Raw genomic sequence first — 21,138 nt, forward strand, 5'->3', positions numbered from 1 at the left:
TGAGCTACAGGAACATTACAGCCAAACCCACAGATGGGCTCAGATTCCTGTCAGCTCTGCAAGCACATCCCATCCCTGTTGTTATTACATTTTCTGTTTTTCCAATGTGCCACAGCTCTGGTGGATCAGAGACCTGCTACATTTACTCTTTATAAGCAGACTTACAAACATCATTTCTGTCCCTGAGAGCTGTGTAAGTAGAAAAGAGACAGGGAAGTTGTGACAATGACCCATTTCAGCCTACCTTCCACCACCAGTTTACACTTTTTTCAGAAAAAGAAACCCCCAGGAAAAAGTGAAATTGCTTTGTGGATGTTTTTGGAAGCCTATTCCAAAGCTGAAGAGACACATTAAAAAGTGCATGTTTCAAATAATAGTGGAAGGTGTTCAACAGGAGGAGAAAAATGCTTTCGGAATTTTGGGTGAGATTTAGGACAAGCAGAGCATGGTGGGCTTGAAAATGAGGACAGGTTGTAGGTATGTGACATGATAAAACAAAGGGCAGTAAAGGGAGCAAAGTGTTGTGGTCAGAGTGGCAAAGCTGTAAATGATCTAAGCAGTAGTTCTGTGTGTTCATTAGAGCATCACTCGTGTTTGTCAAGAACTGAGAAAAGAAAGTGGCAACTGAGACAGAGACGAGTGTGTCGAGGACAGCTTTCTCCTTTGTATGTGGCTGCACATACCTGCTTAGGTGGATAACTTTTACTGCCTCTCGAGGTTTCTGCTGCTCATTCTTCAGTTCTCTTGTTCCCAGAAATAATGAACAAAGTGGTTTAGGAAACCTCAGATTTGGTCAAATTGAAAGCATCAGTCAGTAGCTGACATTGACTCAGCTTAGTCTTCTCTTTTCTTCCCTTCTCACCTTGCCAGTTGCTTTTGTGGAAGAGAGTTCTTCCCTGGGATCAGTATCACTCTCTATTAAGTATTCCTTTAATGCTTTCTACTGCCATTATGTAGAATGGGGCAATGAAAGTAACTCTTGTCCTCTAAAGTAATTATCTACATAAAACAAGTGCCAGGCATTATTCAGTTACCCAGGTAGGGTAAATAACACAGTGGCAGTTTGCACTTGCAACATTCCCTGTATGGTTTGAATCAGTGAATCCAAATGGCTTCCAAGCTGGAAAACTCATGTTCTTCTTGCTCTTCTGCTTTAGTACATCTGAAGAATGGAGAAATTGTGTGACAGCAGAAGAGCTGATTCTGTGTTGGGAGCCTGACCTAATTTTGCACTGCAGAGTCTGCTCCCCAGACACTGGGATAGGAGGGAAGAGCAAGGTGGGAAAAGAAGCCAGGCCTCCTTTGGAAGCTGTGGCCCCCTCAGCACACCAGCACTGGGCTGTTGGAGCTGCATGAGGGCTGCTGTCACGTCCAAAACAGTTGTATTGTCTCTGGAGAGGGACCTGTGCCAAAGCAGGGAAGTCCTTGTGTGCCAAGTTCTTCTGTTGAGTCTAGTTTCAAAAAGCGTTTTCCTGAGTTGTTTGATTTTTTCTGCACTCTTTACTACCATGTCTCACCTGCTAGATTAAGCCCTTATGAGATATTTTGGCTGCATTCTTGTTGCACGTTGGGATTGCTGCCTCCATTGCAGATTGAGTGTGTGCATAGAAAACATTTTGTCCTGATCGTACGTGTTTGTGCATGTATGTACTGTTCTCTGTGTGTGTGTATATAAATATATGTTCTCCTTTTTATAAAAATAACCCTAAGGGCAGAATGTGTTTACACATACAGCAATGTTTCTTTCTGGTTTCTGTTTCTAGTTCAAAGTGCTTTTTTAAATAGTCCAGACATTGTTCTTGTATCATCCTCTGACCAGGAAACTATTGTCCTGGACTTCTGCCATCCCCACCACTGCATAAGGCTTAATTCCTATCATTCTTTTCTAAACAAAAGTATGAGGAATAGGTTCACATGTCTTTGAGACCGTCATCACCCATGAGGGAGATGCCCTTTTCTTTTGGGCAGCATTAACTGGTGTACAGCGAGACCTTCACTGGCATATTGCAAATGGATAGAGCTTGCTCCAGATATTTCACTCAAACACCACGCAGAGACATTGGCAGTGGTTATGAAGCAAGGTTACTGGGCTACATAAAGGAGCCTTGACAGGAAGGAAGATTTTAAGAACATATCTAAATGTGAAATGCAAAGATATCCAGTGCTAACTTACCCAGTTTTCAAGAAAACAGAATTGCACAATTAAGGGCAGATTTTTGTTTTCATTCCTATGCTAACAGAAAAAAAACCCTAAGTGTGCCTGCCTTGTCATTCATGCTTAGATGTAATGCAACATTTATCAAGCTCCTCTAAAAATACAAGCTGTCTCAGGGATGCTGAGCTAAATATATAGTTGAGATCATCCTTTCTCCGTTCAACATCTAGTGGAAGCACACAGCAAACTCTTGGTTTCACTGGTTGTTCTAATGTAAATGGTGTCTTGAAGGTGTTACCCTTCCCCCTGTAGGATGTCATTTGAACATCTGTTTAAACCTCACTTAGTCAATTTAGGACAAACCATGAGTGGCACCTTATAAAAGGAACAGAGTCAGAAGCAGGGGAAAAGGTTAAATTTGTTTCTGTCCTTCTCCCTTCCCTGCTGGTCCCCAGCTTGGCACAAATGACATTGCACAAGACAGGTCAGCACAAGGAGCTGTCACTGTCTGTGTCACACGTTTAGCACGTGAAAAGACTATAAAGGGATATTAGCTGGACTTCTGGAGTCTGCATAATCTTTGAATATTAGAATACTGTTAAATAATGGCTCTCTCTTTAGAGGTTTGGGGGTTTTTTTGTTGTTTTTTTTTAATGGTTTAATGTACTGATCTAATGTTTTTTTCTACATATGACTTGTATGGGCTTTTTTCTTGGCAAGATGTCCATGGGCTTTTCTTCTTAGACCCAGAGTATGTGTTGTGGCACAGGCAAAGAATCCCCAAAACTTCTCTGGTGTGTTTGTTTCCTCACTATGTGAGAAGCAGTTGCTGTAAATGATGCCAGTGCAGGGGCTTTGACACATTACATGTCATCAAACTGATTTTAGTGCTGCAATGTAACATCATGAGATTTGACAATAACAACGTGTAACGTTTCAAGAGCTTGCATGTACATTGTCTTTCTACTTAGATCAGAGGAAAGCTTGGAAAAGCCTTTACAGTTTGAGACCTTAAGTTGAAATAATCAATTTTTTTACATCAACCTATGACTGCCTTGGTTAGTGTGTAGTTCAGTTTTTCCAGGATGGGTCATGTTTGCTGTCAGATCTTGTCCTTTTTGGATATTAATTTTTAGTGATGAAACACCAACCTGATCCTGACAAAGCTCCCAAGTGCTCCCTGAACAAAAGTGACCAGTAGATTATTTCCAGTCCCTCAGGTCAGAGGTCTCTCCTCTCAGCTGGTGGTTTGTATTCAAATCAGGTTTTATTTTTTATTGGTATAATGGCAGTGTCTAAAGACATTAACCTATACTGAGAGCTGACTGTGCTGACACTGTAACACACATAGAGATACTCTCTGTGCAAAACGTTGGAGAATGCAGGGATGTAAAAAAAAAGGCAATTTTCCATTTGAGAGACAAGAAGTGAAGAAGAAAAGAGAAGGACATGCTCTGCAGGCATAACAACTTTGTCTTGTTTCCCCTTAGTCCTTTACAATCACATCAAAAAAGACTATTTAGGTCATTTACTGTTGACCTGTGAATGCCATGTCTATCACAGCCTTTTAAAACATACAAGTGACAAAATATTCCCAATAAATTTTAATTAGCATAGAGATTGAAGATCTGGGAGCATCACCAAAGTGCATTAGACCTACTATTGTGGGAGGTCTAGCTATGGGCTAAGGGATTACTCAGTTGAGATTGCCAGTGCTTAGCTGATGTGGCCATTTCAAATTATCAGAACCTAATTAAACGAAAACATACGAGCAGATAATGAGTAGAGCTGTTGGCTAGAAAATCCTCCAATATTAAATCAGAAGTTTCCTTTGGGGCAGTTAAATTACAGTGAATACATCTTAGGCTGGGTGTTAATCACCAGTATTATAACTAAATCTGATATTGGCCTGGAGGGAGATTTTAAAATTGAGTTTTTGTTATGAATTTTCCAAAGTTCATGCAGGATCTCCAAGCCCTGTGCAGCCTCCCCCGGTGTGCTCCCTCCAGTCACAGAAGATTGAGGCTGTTCTAGCCTGCATACATGGTTTTTAATTGCTCTGAGAAGCCACAACCTGATTAGAGCACATCAGCACGCCCACGGGGAGTAAAGTTTGGAGCAGCACTGCAATGTGAGCAAGGACAGTTGTGCTGGGGCACGTGCTGAGAACACCCTGTCTGACCTGCCTTGGGTCATTCTCTGTGATGGGCTCTGTCTTTTTGGTTTTAGTGCCTGTTCAGTGCCTGTCCCAGCCGGGGGGGCAGTGGGGGCAGTGGGGAGTGGTGTAGAAGGTCTCTTTCTCCATTGGATCAGGTGAGACTGTGTCAGGTGAGAGCCAGGGGCCTCCTCTGGGGCTGGCTGGGCAGATACCATGGCAGGACTGGGCAGGGTGAAACACCTGTGGGAGTGAGATACCCTGGTACAACTGTATAAAGATGCCTGTGAATACAGTGTGTGTTTCGGTTGAGGCATTGCTTATTTCTTTGATATGAAAGCAGAGGTAGGCGATAAAACACTATATATTCCACCAGTTTGACTTTTTTTCCCCCCACCAGTTTCATCTAATTTGATTTTCCTCCATTTCATTTGCCCAGCCCTTGACAGCCTGCTGGTGCTGGAGTCCCAGTAATCCCAGCAATCAGGCCTTAAACCAGCTGCTCCCTGTGAAGGCTGCAGGGTTGCCCTGTCCCGTGGGCCCTCGGTGGCCAGCTCCTGTCCTCAGCGCTGAGCTGCCGGCCCCAAACTCCTCTGCCTGCAGGAGCAGTGTTTTTGAGAACTACAGCTGCTTCTCATTGTCCCACGGCCGTCAACATGAACTGTATTTTTGTTTCCTGGCCATGTGGCTTGGCTCTCTTAAAACAGATGTTGTCCAGCAACAGCCTGCTTTGCTGATGGATCTGGATCGCTTGGCATCCACAGCCTGTCTTCCTCTTTATTTACTGCTCTTCTAAGAATAGCTGTTTTCAAATATAATTGGGGTTGATGTGAATGAAAGTGTTAAATACCCTGGGACCAAGATCTGATCTCAGCAGGACCCCTCTGGAAATGTATTGACTCAGTGGTTCTTGTTTAAAATTAGCTTTTGACACCTGTCAGCCAATTTGTTATTTAATGTGTGCTGTGTTCACCTCATATCGTTCTGGTTCCTCAATCGAAATATCAGCCGCCTTCCAGAAGTCTGTTCCACGGACACTGTTATCCTTGTTAACCACATCTGTTGTCTCAGTGATAGAAGGTTGTTTGACAGACTGTTTTCCACAAAGCCTTGTTGATTGCTATTACTTATTTCCTTTCTTTCTTAATCATGTCCTGTCTCCACTATTCCATTATTTTGCTGGGATGGATGACAGAATGACAGGATTATAATTATCTGGTTTACCCCATTTATCCCTTCTAAATATGCTTTTCTGGAAGTTTCCCATTGTTCCACACTTTTTTTTTTTTTTGAAAATGAACATGCAACACTTCAGAAAGGCTTCAGCCTTAAACATTTTCAAGCAAGTATTTGGATATGTTGACTTGAGAAGTGAAAGGCCAGGGATCTGACATCCTCCAAAGTAAAAACTGCAGTGAAAAGTGTCCTGCATTACCCTGTGGCTGTGGCTCTGCTGCCTTCCCAGAGCCCTCGTGAGCTCACGGTTGTGATGTTCTCCTGAAGCAATCCTGTGCTTTCTGTGTTATTGCTGCTAGTGCAGACAGCTCTGTCACTGCTCTCCTGGACTGCTGTAGTTACCATTCCCTTTCTTCTTGATAACATCTTCAGTCTGATGTACAATTTAAAAACAAAGGAAAAAACAAAGAGACTTGTTCTTCATCTGGCTGGTTTGTGTGGCTCCAGGGTTTTTGGACAAATGGCTTTGCTTTGCCTCTGAGTGTTTGACTTTTCCATGTTCTGCTTAGTTTTAAATTCAGATCCCATATTTGAGAAAAAAATTTTACCTTCCATACTAAATGACATTTTCTTAGGTCTTCCAAATAGTTGCTGATTTTCCATTCCCCAAGCATGGTGTTTTTAAAATCTACTAGAGAATTATAAATAATAAATTAGATATATTAAATGTAAGGGTGCAGGAATATTTTGTGACAGATGGATATCATGTCTTTCCTCTTTCAGGGTGGTTGGTGGCTTTGAGACTCTGACTGCTATGGAGAATGTGGAAAGTGACCCAAAAACAGACCGTCCCAAGGTACGTGCGAAGCACCAGGGGCTGTGACCTTGCATGGCAGTGCTGCTCACCCTGCTGACACTTCTCAAAACCAAATTTGGGGGAGATGGCACGACTTAATCAGCAGATGGAATTATTGTTCTTCTTTGTGCTCCCAGGAGGAAATACGAATTCAGACAACAACTGTTTTTGTGGATCCCTATGAAGAGGCCGACGCGCAGGTGAGGACGGTTGGTTGGTTGGCTGTTTTATTTGGAAGGCCAAAGCTCTTCTGCGGAGAACTTTGTAACTTAATGCCTTTTCTCTGAACATGGGCAGCCCCCTGGCCCATATGGTTGCCAGCTAAGTTTAAGCAGTTGCCATTCAGCAGTGCCTTGTGTGCCAGGACCATCCTGACTCTTTCAGTGCAGAGTTACTCTTGCAGCTGAGTCTGGCACAGCGCCCAGGCCATCAGCTTCCCGTGGCTTCCCTGCAAGTGTCCACACTGGCTCTGCTTAGCTGCAGGTAAGAAGAAAGGAGTCTTCTTGTAATGGCTGTGGGCAGCCTGTTTGCAGTGGCCATTGAGAGGTGTCTCCTAAAGCCTGCCCTGTAATCACAGCAGTGCCTGTTGCTGGTTTAGAGTGCTTAAAGAGTCAAAGAATTGTAGACATTTTCTCTTTGTTCTGTCTCTTGCAACAGATTGAATATTTTGCTTCCCACAGGTCACTGCTGAAAGAGAGAAGTTCCAGCAGGAAGAAGAAGCAACCAAAACAAAAGCTGAGGTGGTCCCACCACAGAAGGCAGTCCAGACTCCTAAAACTTACCGGCAGGGGATTGGAAAATACATCAACATGGCTGCAGCGTGAGTTCCCTGCCCATCTGATCTTTGCTGAGTGTTTTAGGTTCCTTTCCTGCTGGATGCTGATCCTGTTCACATGTTTGTTTTGTGCTAGCAAAGACACCTTCATGTAGTCCCAACAGTCAAGAGTTTCCTCTCCTGTTGTTTTTCAAGATTACAAGTTACTGAGCATTTCTTTTAGTACTTGAACATGACCAAGTTGGTCTTTAACAGCATGTGCTGACTTCAGAGCTGTAGATACATTTCCAGAACTCAGAAATCCCTAAGGAACTGTATGGTGTCACTTCCCACACTATCTTTTATCCTCTTCCTTTTCTGCAGCTATTTCTGAAGGCCACGGTCCCGCAGATGTTTTTTGTTTAGCAACTTCTCCCCTGCACAAAGTAGTTTCCCTAAGCCCCTGTCAGTCTGCTGCTCTGGTTCCCTGTTCAGCCACACAAACAGCTGGACTGGGCAGAAAGGGGAGCGGGTTCCCAGGCCTGCAGTGGGAGCACAGGGTGTCTGCTGAGTAGCTCCCAGCTGGTTGGACAGGCTCATCCTGAGGCACCCTCTCCCAGACACCCTTTGTACTCCTGTCAGGATTGGCAGCACTGTTTTCTTTCCTAAGGACACTACAGAATCCTGGCTGAGCAGCAGCTTAGCATGTGTTTGGGGAAAATTAAAATAAATGCCTTCCACTTGATTTTTAGTAGACTTCTCTAAAAGCATTTGCAAAAGTGTTGTTGTCTGTCTGCATAAAGGCCTGTATTTATGCATACACAGATCTGGGCAGCTATTTAATCAGCTTGTGTGTGCCTTCGTGACTTACAGACATTTGCCTGATTGTGAGAACAGAAATATGTTAGCCCAGGTGGGTCAGTTTGGTGTGTCAGTAAAATGTTTCAGTTACAAAATATTGCTTGTCCCTTAAACTATGTTTAGCTTAAAACTGCTGACATGTTGCACTATATTTACAGAGGAAACACTGGCTGAGCATGTGGCTCTGTGCAAAGGACCAAGCAGTATAGAAAGGACCAAGCAGTATAGAAAGGACCTTCAGTCCTTGCAGCCTGCCTTGACGCCGGGAGTTTGGTCCGTAGAGCTCTTTGGCAGGTTCAGGGTTCTGTGTTCTCCCTATCAGCTACTGATACCTGACAATAAACCCAGAGCACGTGAGCTGGCTGTGTAATGTTTCCGTGGGGTTGCAAACTCTGCTCAAACAGCAGCAGCAGCTGCAACAGGCTGGGCTTGAGAAACAGGAAAGAATCTGAAAAGCTCGGCCAGCTGCTTTATACCTAATTCCTCATGAATCCCTTTGCTGCCACAAGTGCAGGTGAGGTGGTGTAGGAAGAACTCATGGCTCACGTTTTCATCGTGACCATGCTAAAAAAGTACAGCTGTTAAATCTTCAGCTCCAGCCTGGAGAACTTAATGTGCTTTGTACACATTCCTGGGAGTGTTCAAAGCCTGACCCAAACCATCCCCACAGACTCACGCACTCTCTTTCTTTTTGGGCTTGCCAGGGGCCCCCATGTCCAACCCCCTGCAGTCTCCGTGCTGGCACAGAGCTTGCACTCCTCTCTACTTGACCAGGGATGGGCTAGCTCTGGTGTAGCTGTTATTGGGAGAGAACAGGCATCCAGCTGCCCTGGTCTCACTGAGGAGTAAATAGTCCCTGAGAATTGTTTTCATTTTGGCTCCAGGAAGCGCAGCGCGGAGGATGACGGGCCCTCAACCAGCACAGCTGTGAAGAAAGAGAAAAAGAGCTCAGGCTTTGGGGACTTCAGCTCCTGGTAGCAGCACGGGGAGCCCAGCACTGGGGCAGCACAGCAACAACAGAAAAGGCACCTCCCACGTGTCCCCAGAGAGCCTGAAAGACAGTCTGTCCTGGGGAGGGAAGGCACGGGCCTACCCTTGCACTGGGAAAGAGAACTGCTGCTTTGTTGAGGCCAGTTAATGTGGCTTTGTTTTCTAGAGAGCTCGTCCCCCACTCTGCATCTTCCTCGAAGGCTGTTGTGTTGTTGTTTTGCAAAGCAGGGAGCAGGCAGCCCAGCTCCCCAGGGATCAGCTGGAGCCTTTCTCTGCATGGCTGGCAGCGGACCAGGCAGAGCCCAACCCCACAGGACACTCCTGCAGGGAGCGGCGACGGTGGTGAAAGAGCTCCTTTCACAGGTAATGGTCCCCAGAGCAGACCAGTGTGCCAAGCAGAGGAATGAATGAACGTGCTGGGAGGCGCCCGTGCTGCTGCAGGGCTCTGTGCGGGGGCCCCAGCCTGTCCTGCCCTTCCCTTCCAGCTGCCTCTTGCTGGTTCTCTGCAAGGACCAACTTTGTCTCTCGCTCTTCACGGGCCTGCGGGGATCGTGCCTCAGTCTCCGGAGGGCCTCCCTCGCTCCAAAACGAGCCCCCTCTGAACCTGTTAAAGTGTCAGCAACCTGGGGGAAGCTGCAGATGTAGATGGGGATCCTGGGGTAGCTGCACCACTTGTTGCTCCCAGTGGCTGCCCTTCCCTGAGCCACTGGACAGCCAGAGGGGCCAGGATGCACCAGTTCACACCTGCCCTCAGGACCCAGAGACTACAGCCTAGAACAGCTGAGCAGGAATAGAAAGAGCCACCCCTAAGGCCTGCTCCTTGCAGGGGAACACACCCCATAGTCTGCCCTGATGTCAGGCTCCCCATCGTTAGGGAAAACCACATAATATAGCTGACAGGCGTCTCGGGTATTTCCGTTGCACGCCTGCAAATTATTAGGAATCGTAATAAAGCCTTATGGAGTAAAGGGATATCAACCTGTGAGGTTTTAATCCCAAAACATCTGTGTGTTACCTTCACTTAGAGGCTGCAGGCTCGATCCTGAATGTTACTTTGCAGTTCATCTTCAGTGTTTTCAGATGAGAGAAATGCCCTCCCTACCTCCTGTGTGGCTGAGAAGAAAGTTTTGTTAACCCCCTTTGGAACAATACATTTGTACTCCTGGTTTCATGTTTTAAGGGAAGACTCCACTTATATGAAATTGCTGTAAAAACTTTTGGTAAAATATTTTACATTAAATGCTTTTATTTTCTTTTGACTGCTTGCCTTCAACTGTTCGCCTATCATTTCCAAGATCATGGCATTGCAAAGTTGATTGTTGTACAAGGAAATGATTCATTTGTGCTTTTTAAGATGCTCGTAAGGAATTGGGATCTCTGCGGATATGATTACATCTTTGTTAAATCATAGGAAGTTCTAACTAGTTTGAAAGAATAATGGGGGGGTTGTTTTGCAACATTTTTAAGCGACTAAGTTTGAAATAACATGTTTGATTACTGGAACAGGGGTATGATGGTACTTTCCTAATGCTGAGTTTCTTCTGTCCTGTTGGAACCTCTTATTTCTGCTGGGTTGGCCTTTTCATGATAAATTGTTATTGATTCCTTCTACCTAACTTGTACTTCAGTACATTTTTGAGTCATCAAGTGCACAGTATTTCTAGAGCTGGAATAGTTTCTTGAATCCATAAGGGTAAAATGTTTTTTTTGTACTAGATTAAAATGAAGATTATGATGAAGGAAAGGAGCTTTTAATTACAAGGAAGGCAGCAGAGGTGTGGCAAGGATTCCCATTTCAGCAGGTCCTTGCTGCAGATTGATCCAAGGGGCAGTTTCCTGTGGCAGCAGGAGGCTGCAGAGATAACTGCCCACCTTCCCTTTCTGCTTCAGTTTTTTGGCAGAGCTCAGTGCAGTCCATGAAGGACCACTGCTGTGCACGGTGCTGCCCGTCCAAACACTGCCCCTTTCTTACCATTTCCCACCATAACCTCAGACACAAAAGAGAAACAATTTCCTGGATTCTGGGAAGGGCTGAGCATGGCCCTTTCAGTTTTGCTCCAGGCAGAGGTGAAGCTGTTCAGCCCCCGTTCCCTGAGGGATCCTGGCTCTGGCCAGGGGTGTCACAGAGGCTGAACAGTTTGGCCACTGTGCTGAGGTTTGTACCGAGAGCTCTGTGGGGCACCAACACTAACCCTGCTTGGGCAGCCAGACCCTGCAGCGGAGTTTTGTCCTGCAGTTCCACCCCTCCGCTCCACCCTGCACCTGTACTTTTGTGTACTTGTCAATTAACTTCAACTTGTCTTCCAATTTTCACAATCCATAGGGACAACGAGACACAATCTCTTCTGTAAAAGATGGCAGGGGCACAAGGTGGGTGCTCAGAGAGCCGGGCGGTGTGATGTACCCTTCATTTTTACAAAACCTGGCTCTTGGCAGGGTGACTTGAAGGCTTCACTACCTGAGCCAGGTAGAGGGAGGAAGGAGCCTTTACTGAAACCTTTCCCCTCCCACCCCTTCATCACTTGGTTCTCCAGAAAGGACTGTGTCTTAAGGGAATACCCAACCAGCTCCTGCCACGGCCAGAGGGATCAGCAGGAACTGTGCAGCCTTACTACAGGAACTCACTCCTGGGAACTGCTGTGCTGTTTGGAAGCACACTTCCACATTCTTTGTCTTTGACACTTCTCCAGTAAATGTGCTTAGAGAGCAAAAGTAGGATTTTAACCAGTAGCTGAAGTAGCTTTTGTCTGGCCTTGACTAGAATAACACCAGTACCCTGTTACTTTGCGTTGCTCCACACCTGAGGCGTTTTGCTGAAAAGCACTGTGTGACCATGTGAAATACGACACCACAGCAGAGAGCCAGGAGCACCCAACACCCTCCAGAAGGTGGTGGTGTGTGGTGGGGCTGGCAGCTGGGAACACTCATTTCCACACAGCCACACAAAGATGGGGCTCATGGGCGACTCAGCTCTTCAGCTCTGTTTTTGCCTGGCCCCTCAAGAACCATGGTACTGTCTGTGTGGGAAACAGCATAGACTGAATAGTTTTCAAGCCCAATAGCTGCAGTTCTGTTACTGTGTTTACCAAGAGAAAAACCTAAAGATATTATTGTTCAGTTTCATTTTGCCTGTTCCCCCTGCTCTGAGGGGCTGCAGCCCACTCTCTCAGAAGTAAGAGTTCAGGCTACCAATTGCTCTGCTTCAGCATCACGTGGTAGATCATAGTGGTCCCATCTCACGTGGGGTCACAAACTGAGTAGTCAAACTGTGCTTGAAGGTCTCTAAGAAAATGCTGCTTTTCCCTCCAGCTCCTTTGAAGACAGTAACCAGACAGTGAGCTTTCCCTGGAGCCCAAGCCACCCTCGGCACCAAAGGCCATCTTGGTGAAACCAAGGACTGTGCTAAGCTTTTGTGTCTCCTAGCAGGAAAACCAGAATGAATAGTACAAACATGAGCAACAAAAGCTGCTGTTTATCTGCCTGATTCCTTTTGGAAGAGCCCGTGGTCCTGTTGGAGACCTGCAGCAGCAAAGCCACGTCCAGTGGTGTAGTGTGGATGCCTGGTCTCTGCTGCCCAAATCCTGCATTTGTGTGGCACATGCCCATGCCAGGGGCAGGGGTTCGGCAAAGCAGTGAAGGGCTCAAGTGCTAAATGCACCATCATGGCCAAGCCCTTGGAAGGAAGAGGAAGGCTGAGCACGCTGGAGCAGACGAGTGCCGGAGGGGCCGTGCCACATGGCTGGTGCATGTGCAGCCGGATGGGCACAATCTCGGTGGGTGCAGAGGGCTCTTGCAGCCCCCCCAGGCGCAGGTGACACCAGCATGGGCTATGTCAGTCCCCTTGGCTCTTGAGGGAGTCGCAGGCATGGCCGTGGCCACCCTGCAGCCAGTGGGAGCAGCTAGCAGATAAGCCTCTCACTCAGATGCTGGGTTGTGTCTCGAATATTTCTGGGATCCTCCAGATGCAGCCCCTCACCAGCAATGTTTGGAAGGAACAGGATGTCAGAAACCTGGCACAGGAAGCAGCTTTTATAAGCAAGAGAGGGGATTTGCCAAACACCCCCCCAAGTTAGCACTGTTTGCTTTGGAGAAGGCAAACAAACTCAGTCAGACGCAGGAAGGGGGCGGGCCAGCAGCGTGTTACACCCCATGCTGCAGCCGGGGGGTTCTCACTTCCTCTCTTTCTTCAGCGAGTGTGTTTGTTATCACAGCCGTGGTGGAGGATTGAAGCACCCTGTGCTGTGACTGGGGAAGGGGCTGGAACCAAGGTTGTGCTTGGAGCTCAGGGAGCGCAGCCCCCCTTGCTCTGGGACACAGGTCCCAAAGGTCTGGGATCCATGGGAACGACATCCAACCCGTCAGCTCAGACCTGGGTATCCCATCCCTGCCACCCAGAGGGACCAGGATCCCCACTGCAGTGCAAGGCTGGGACCAGGCTGCGGAGCTGGGAGGGGCAGTGGGGTGCCATCACTCCCTCCTGCTCTGCCACACAACCACCAGTGTCCACCATCCCACGTGGTGCTTGAGCTCACTGACCTTGACACAAACAGCTAGCAGTGGGTTTCCTTCTTGGGCCTTAAACTCTGCAGCAGAAAACTCAGAAAAAACAAAGAGAGCTCAATGGATGGATAAGCAAAGGGAGGGGAGAGGAAGGAAGGGAAGGTGGGGGGGAAGGGCTCCCAATGGTATCAGCCTGTTCACTTCCCTGCTCCCACAGCCCCCACTTCTCACACGTCCTCTGGGCAGCCCAGGTGGGGTTTGGGAGATTGCAGCTGTGGCTGCTGGTGCCCAGCAAGCAGCACTTGTGGCCATGCCGCTCTGTGGCCAGCCACAGTGTGTGTACACGTCCCACACTGGGGGGGCTGACGGGCACAGCATGGCTGTTCACAGCCGAGAGTGTGTGTGCAAATGTGGGTGGGGATTTTTAAACAAAATGCATGTTGTGAGCATGGGCTGGGGCACCCCATGAGGGACATGCCCACTGAAGGGACATACTGCTGTTTGGGATAAAGCTGGGGCCATGGGGGGAGAGCTGAGCCCAGGAGACACACTGCAGTGAAGCCACGCTGACACTTCTGCTGCAGAGCCTGAACCCCCTGAGCTCAGCCCTGGTGCACAGGCCACGGTGGGCTCTGCAGAGCGGGGGCTGCACACGGTGCCTCGCTGAGGCTGGCACTGACTCACCCTCCGCTGAGCTCGGGCGCTGCGGCCCGGTGACTTCATCCTCTGGAAATAGCAACCGAGGAGGAATCGTCTCTCACTGCCATACCCGTGCACACACACAGGCTCTCACTGCTGCCTGCACTGCTGCCTGCACTGCTGCCTGCACCCAGCCCCAGCTGCAAGGCAGGAGCAGCCCATCCTTCTGTTGCCTAGAGCAGGAGCCAGAGTTTGGCAAAGTCTCAGGGCTGGTGCAATACCAGCACCAACTTTGCTTCCCCCAGTCAGGAGGGCTGAGGCAAGCAAGTTCAGTACTCACTGTCACTTGTCCTTCGTGTGCCTATTTGTTCAGGCAAAGAAAATCAACCACCTCTCACAGACCCCTCTGTTCCCTCCATCGGCGTTCGTCCTGTGTCCCTGGCCCAGGGAGTTGCATGTCTGGGAGTTTTCTTCTGTGCACAGCTCCAGGCTGCTTCTTTGGTACTTTCCAGAGCTGGGGAGTGTGCAGGGGCATCAGCCTTCTGACCCTGCTGACCTTGCGCTGGCTTCCCAGCCCCTTTGCTGTTCGTGATGCCGCGGAGAGGCCAAGTCTTCCCTTTTACACAGAAAAGAGGTTCATCAACAATCACAGCAGGCTCGGTTTGACTGCTCATAACTTAATGGCTTTTAAAAAATAGCCACAGCCTGTTTTAAACACTAGTCAAGGTCTCCTCTGCTCTTCCCCCTGGAAAGCTTTCCCATCTCTCACTTTTCTGATATTAGATACTTTCTCTAATCTTTGGCCTTCATTTATTAATGGCTAATTATATCTATTTGCTTTAGTGCCAACATTGTCCTCTAGCTTGAATAGCTTTCTTGCCTCCCTAATGCTTGCTTCCTGGCACTATTTATAGGCAGCAATTGTATCCCCCCGCAGCCGCTGTTGTGCTTGGCTACACAGGCTCTGTGCCTTCAGCCTCCTCAAAGGGCCCCATCGCCCTCCTGCCTCCATCCCTGTCCCCTCCTCGAGTGGATGGGGTCAGGTGGGTGCTCAGCCTATCCCTGGCTCTGGCAGAAAACACTCAGATGTCAGCACTGGCCGTGATGCTTTGGGGCAGGAGCTGGGGCAGAGCCCTGTGCCTCCAGGGAGTCCTGTTGGTTATTTTTTTAGGCAGCTCCATGGGTTTATTCTTTTAGGCAAATGCAGGGATGACTCCAGACTCCTGTTTGTCTTCCCTGTCCCTCCTACCCCATTTCTCTGGAGGGAGAGTGAGCGCCCAGCAGTGCCAGGGCCCACCAAGGCAGCGCAGGGAGTTGTGTGATTCCTGTCTGCGCTTTCATCCCGGATGAAAGGGATGATAGAAAACATTTGTTTTTACGATAAAAGCAATTGACCTGGGAGGAATCTGCCTCACCAGGGTGGCCTGCAGCAAATCTTGGAGACAAGGCACAACATGCAGCAAACACCAAGTGCTTCCAAGGCTCGGAGTGGCTGCAAAGCAAATCCCTCCCCATGTGGAAGGAAACCCGCACTGGGCTTCCACGGCTGATCCTGCGCCCAGACAATGTGGCCGGTGATGGTTTTAGTGGATTTTGTTGGGACAGACCTGCAGAGGACATTTTTTACTTTTTTTTTTTGAATGCCTGGATTTTTTTATTGCTGACATCTTCGCCATAGATTTCAACTGAGCTTTTAATAGATGGGTTCCTCGCCAGCGGCAATTGCAAATTGATTGCAGCAGAAATGGCAAGTGAAGACAAATATAGTGCAGGCTGCCTGCAGGGAGAGCACATGGAGGAAACTTCAGATGCTATTTTTGGTGTTTTGTCTCCACTGCTTACAGTATTTCTAATCTTTGTTTCTCCTTAAAAACATGTTTGGGGTTGGGATGTTTTGAGGTTTTTTCCTTGTGTTAAAAGAAGTTCCATTCTCTGGAAAAAAAAGTTGGGTGCCATGTCCATGCCCAGCTCTGCGGAACTGGTGGGTGCCATGGCCCTGGTTGGTGTGGCAGGAGGGTGAAGGTACACTGGTGATGCTGCCTCCACCCCCTCCGCTGTGACCAAAACCAGGCCCATCTCTGTCCCAGGTGCTGCACAGGGGCTGACACAGAGCCAAACACTGATTTCATCCCCATCCACGGGAACCTCATGGGGGGTGCAGGAAAGCATAGCTGATAAAAAAAGGAAACTCTCCCACGCTGCCGAGCCATCGCTGCACCACAGGGGCCAGTAGCAGCAGCCCCAGACCATCTTCTGCCTTGATTTGATCAAGCTGCAATCTGGCATTCCCCAAAAAATCCCTCTATTTCCCACGTTTGCCTTTAAATAACATAAAAAGGCCCTCTTCAGCAGCATGCTGAATGGTGCTGGCCCCTTCCATTCCTGACCAGGCTGATATTGCGTGTCCAGCACAGCACAGTGCTCATATCCAGCAGCTCAGCATCACCCACCTTGAGCTGGGGTGGGCTGGGGCTGCTGAGCACCCCAGGAAGGAAAAATCCCAAATTTAAAAAAAATTGAAAACCCCCTTTTTTAATGTTTTTAAAGCACACACTAACATCCACATCTGATAACTCTGCACCACCCACCCACCCCACAGTGCTGCGCCCGCAGCCCCGCTGCAGGAAGGATCAGGATACCAATGCCCTGCAGAGCTGCCTGTCTTGCCCTGCCAGGCATCTCTGGAAGAAGGGGCTCAGTGCGACACTGGGCACATGCCCTCTGCCACCCGAGAAGGTTTTCAGCTGGCCTTGCTGATGCTGGTATGTGCAGATGTACCAAGGAGGAGCAGCAGCGCTTGGGCGCAGTCCAGGGTAAATGTCTGTGGTGCCACAGGCGCCTGCCCGGCTCCGGCACTGGCACCCGCCCTGCACCGCTACGAGGCTGCCGACGACCCCATCACTGACGAGCCAAACTCCATTTCTGGGCAGCACACGCCAGCTCAGCCCCCCGCCCACCCCCCTCCAGCAGGTTGTTTCGCAAGGGAAGGCAGCTTGCGGAGGAGGTTTTGTGGCCGGGGATCAAAGACCTTGGCGCCCGCCCAGTTTCCCAGTGTTTCGCTGTTGCTCAGCCCCGCTCTGCAGCTGGGTTGATGTGCCAGCACCGCGGCGGGGAGGCCGCAGGGAGGGGGAGCCCAGGGCTTGCAGGGGGAGAAGGGCTCGGCTGTCCCAGGGTTGGGATATTGAGTTCAGCCTGCTCTCCTCTCCCACCCTGGGCAACGTGGAAAAAGGGTGTCAAGCCCTGTGGCCACCCCCTGGGAGGGCAGGGGGAGGCAGGAATGCTATGGAAAGGGACTGGTGAAGAACAGGATTCCCAGTCTTCAGCAGTCACAGGGAAGCAGCTTTTTTTGCTTTGCCCAGAGATGGAGGCATCGCCTCCGGGTCCTGCAGGCATCCCAGCTAGTGGGAGAGTGGCTGACCTTCCCTGCCCTGATTTGGGCAACGGCAGCCTCAGCCTAGGCAATAATCGTGCTTCCTCATCATCTCCACCAGTCCTGAGCTGTCTCCTGGGCCAGCTGAATAAGCTCATTTTTCACTGTGCTTTGTGGCTGCAGACCTTGCAGAGCTGTGCAAGGAGGCAGGTGGGGACACGAGGAAGACGTTAACTGACTTTTACAGCTTTGTTTAGTTAAGAGCATGTATTTACACAGTGCATAACTGGAGGGGTCACATTTTAAGACACTGATGTATTCCCCCCTCCGACAAACAGCGTGCTTATACCCGCCAGGTCTGTGGGGTGGGACACAGAGCTCCCTTGCCAGCCCCGCTCCCAGTGCGGACAAGGAAACCAGTAACACCACCTAACCCCAACTCTCCGGGGCTAAGTAAACATTCCTGGCTCCTCCTCTGCCCATTGCTATGAGGCTTTTCCCAGGTCTGGTCTTGCAGGGGCACATTCGCTTTCCTCCCACCAATGCCCTCATCCCACAGAACCGGAAAGGCTGGGAACCACCTTCTGATTTCCAGAATAAATGTATTCCCAGAAAATTCCCATCCTGAAGCACTGGCCTATAAACCTTACCTGTCCCTCTTGGTTTTCCATTTCATTGCATTTCCGTTTCATTCATCCCCATTCCATTTCCATAACCAGCTGGAGGGAGGAGGAGGTGGAGAGAGGGGTCAGTTGTCACCTTCTAGCGATTGTAAATGGCAGCAAAGGCCTGCGTATCATCCCTCATTCCCATTGCAATCCAGGCCTGAGGGAGCACGGCTCACCCACACCATCACTAATCCCGCCGGTGTCGCTGCTGGACACTTGTCAGCAGACATTAGGCTGGCAAGAAACCAGGCTGGCACTTGCCACAAAAAAGGCCAGAAAACTGATGGGTTTGGGGCCAGGAGCTGTTCCTACTGTATTATTATTGGCAATTTCTTCTATGAGGAAAAACAACAAAATTAGGAATAGATGTAAAGAGCAACATGTTTTTTTCCTCCGCCCAGCTGAGCTGTCGAGAATAAATCACTGGGTATTTTTGCAAACACTCAGCGAGGCTGGGGAAATCTGCTGGGAGCTGGAGCGCTCAGGTCAGGGCTGTCCTGCCAAGAGATGATTACATCCTGTCCTGGGGACAGAGGAGCGGGGAATGAGGCCAAGAGGTGTCTCAAGTCCAGGAGTAAGATTACAGGCTGCAGGGTCAGCGAAACCCTCCTGTGCTCTGGGCGGCACCTGAAACCTTACCAGAAAGGAAACCACCTGATTCAGCACCACTGCACCTGGCAAATGGCCCTGGGTGGGGGCAGGAGGGCTCCAGCAGCGCCTGCCAGGAGAAAGGTGATGCTCAGAGGAGAATTAATTGGTCAATAGGTGGCATTTCCGCCCAGCACTGAGATGAAGGATCTTGGCTCCTGCCATTTCATGTCCCGGAGCAGCGTGCTCCCCAGACTCAGGCAGGGCTGTGTCCTGCAGCCCTGCGGTTGGGGTGCTTAGAGATGGACAATCTGCTCCCAACCCCCTGCCTAGAGTTGCACAGAGGCAAGGCAAACATCTCCACAGTCTGTGACCTGCACATAAAAACACAGATGCAATGTTCCTCCCCTAAAAAAAAAGCATGGAAAGAGTAGGTTAAACATCCAGCTCAGCACAGTGCCTGGGGTCTATTGCAGTGGTTAATCTATAACAAAACAAGATACATGTTGCTAAAGCTTGGCATGTTTGGTTTTTTTTAGCATCTCTGTGTTTTTTCCAAGGGTGAGGGCTCCCACACACCCTGCTCGCAGCGGCAGGGCCACACGCTCTGTCGAGGAATCGGCGCCAGCCTGAGTTTCATTCAGCTCAGGGCCGTCTCTCTGCCGCCTCCACGCCCCTGCCACACCTTCATTTTCCATTAAAATCAAGCCCATAGCACAGCAAAGCCACAGGGAGCAACAGCAATGCCAAACCAGATGCCACTTAGAGCTCGTACCAAAGAGACACTGCCCGGGGCTGGCAGAAGTGGTGGCAGGATGCTGAGGGATGGGGAACAGGGGCACAGTCCTCTGGTCCCCATTCCTGCCCACTGGGTGACTTCAGCATCCATCCCACAACCTCCTCACACACAGACAAGTCCCTGCCCAGCACCCTACATCCCAACAGGCTGCAAGAAGTCCAGACACAGACATTTCCAGCCACGTTTAGGCAGTGTTGGAGCCAGTGGTGCTGAGCACAGGAGGATTTCCCTAGGAAGACGGCAATGACCTTCACTTCTCTGTCCAGTGTCTGAGGGGATCAAACATTTGGGCAGCTCAGCTTCATGTAAAAATGGGGAAAAGGAGGAAAATGGGAAAAAACGGAGAAGAGAGTAACTATCACCTCTGCTGATATTGCTGCTGACTGCCCTGAGAGCCCTCCGTGATAGGCCATGGTATTGCTGGACATCAGCAGATTGCTCCTGGCTGTCAGGCATTGTCTGATTGTGGCACCGAAGAATGTAAGAGCCAAGGAGAGGAAAGGTGGAGAAAGGAAAAAAAAGTAAAACCCCAAAGAGGAAAAAGCAAGACAAAAATAAAAAAAAGAAGAAGGTTTAAAAAAGGCGAAGAGAAAAGCCAAGAGATACAAAGGAAAGGAATGGCAAGGGGTAGATTGCTGTATGATCAGGGGTGCTGTCAGGGCTGGAAAAAGGCTCTGGGGGCTCCCACCCCCTGAGAAGGACAGCTGGGCACTCTGCCCAAGTCTCACTGCTGCAGCTGCATCTCAGATTATGTTCATTGCACTGAAATAATTTCTCTTTTCAACACCACTAGCCTGAGCATCTAACAGGCCCAGCATAGCGCCTGACAGCGTGTTCACCTAGGCTGGGGCTGGTGTCCAGAGGGAGCTCCCAACTCCGTTGCCTGCTGCCCTGGGCAATGCCTGGCAGCCAAGGAGGCTGACAGCCAAGGAGCTGTGCCCAGGCACTGCTGGTCACAGGTAAGGATCCTCCTGTGCTCCAGCAGCTGGACACAGATCCAGATCTTGATCTGGATCCTGACCTGTGCACACAGGGCTGCTCTGCATCTCTAGTGCAAATGGGAAAAGCAAAGATTAAAAACACTCCCCCACCCTCTGGCATAGCTGCAATCGCTTCGTCATGCAAAACTCTGCATAATGGTCACTGCTGTGCTGATTTAACCAGCCCTGTGTACTGGGTCTCTGCTTGCCAAGCCAGCTGCTGGAGTTCTAGGAAACCAAGGGATGAGGAAGGTAATTTTGACGCATGTTCGTGGCCTGATGAGATGCAGACAAGGACCATGAGCGCCGGCCACCACCCTGTGCTGGGCAGGAGCAAAAGCTGCTGCTGCAAAGGTAAGAAATGAGTGAGAGACATCCACACCTGGAGTTTCAAATGACAAAATGAGTCACTGCCCTGTGCCTGCAGCATCCAACACTGGGGACACACTGGCTCCACACCCCCACAGGGTCTGCTCAGGACGGGATGGGTGGCTGAGCAAGGTGAGGGCTCTCCTTCTGGCTACACTACTCAGAACTCCAGCCAGTAGGACCTGTGGTGGGAGACCAGGATCATGATGTCAGCCCCACAGCTGCCCTGCTTACCTGCATTAGCCTTTGGATAACTTTTTTTCCCTTCTGACACTCTT

At 49.3% G+C, this 21,138-nt stretch overlaps 1 protein-coding gene across 1 annotated transcript in view; it reads left to right on the forward strand.

The window, feature by feature from the left end:
- PPIL2 (peptidylprolyl isomerase like 2) overlaps positions 1–10,206 on the forward strand; it is a 68,423-nt gene extending 58,217 nt beyond the window's left edge. The window contains exons 17-20 of the mRNA XM_050318414.1: positions 6,270–6,342; positions 6,480–6,542; positions 7,023–7,162; positions 8,842–10,206. Coding sequence (XP_050174371.1) covers positions 6,270–6,342; positions 6,480–6,542; positions 7,023–7,162; positions 8,842–8,935 — 370 coding nt within the window. The 3' untranslated portion in view covers positions 8,936–10,206. The remainder of the gene's footprint in view (positions 1–6,269; positions 6,343–6,479; positions 6,543–7,022; positions 7,163–8,841) is intronic.
- Positions 10,207–21,138: the final 10,932 nt, after the last annotated feature.

Source organism: Myiozetetes cayanensis, unplaced genomic scaffold, assembly GCF_022539395.1.
Source record: "Myiozetetes cayanensis isolate MyiCay16 unplaced genomic scaffold, myiCay2020 scf21, whole genome shotgun sequence".
Taxonomy (NCBI): Eukaryota; Metazoa; Chordata; class Aves; order Passeriformes; family Tyrannidae; genus Myiozetetes; species Myiozetetes cayanensis.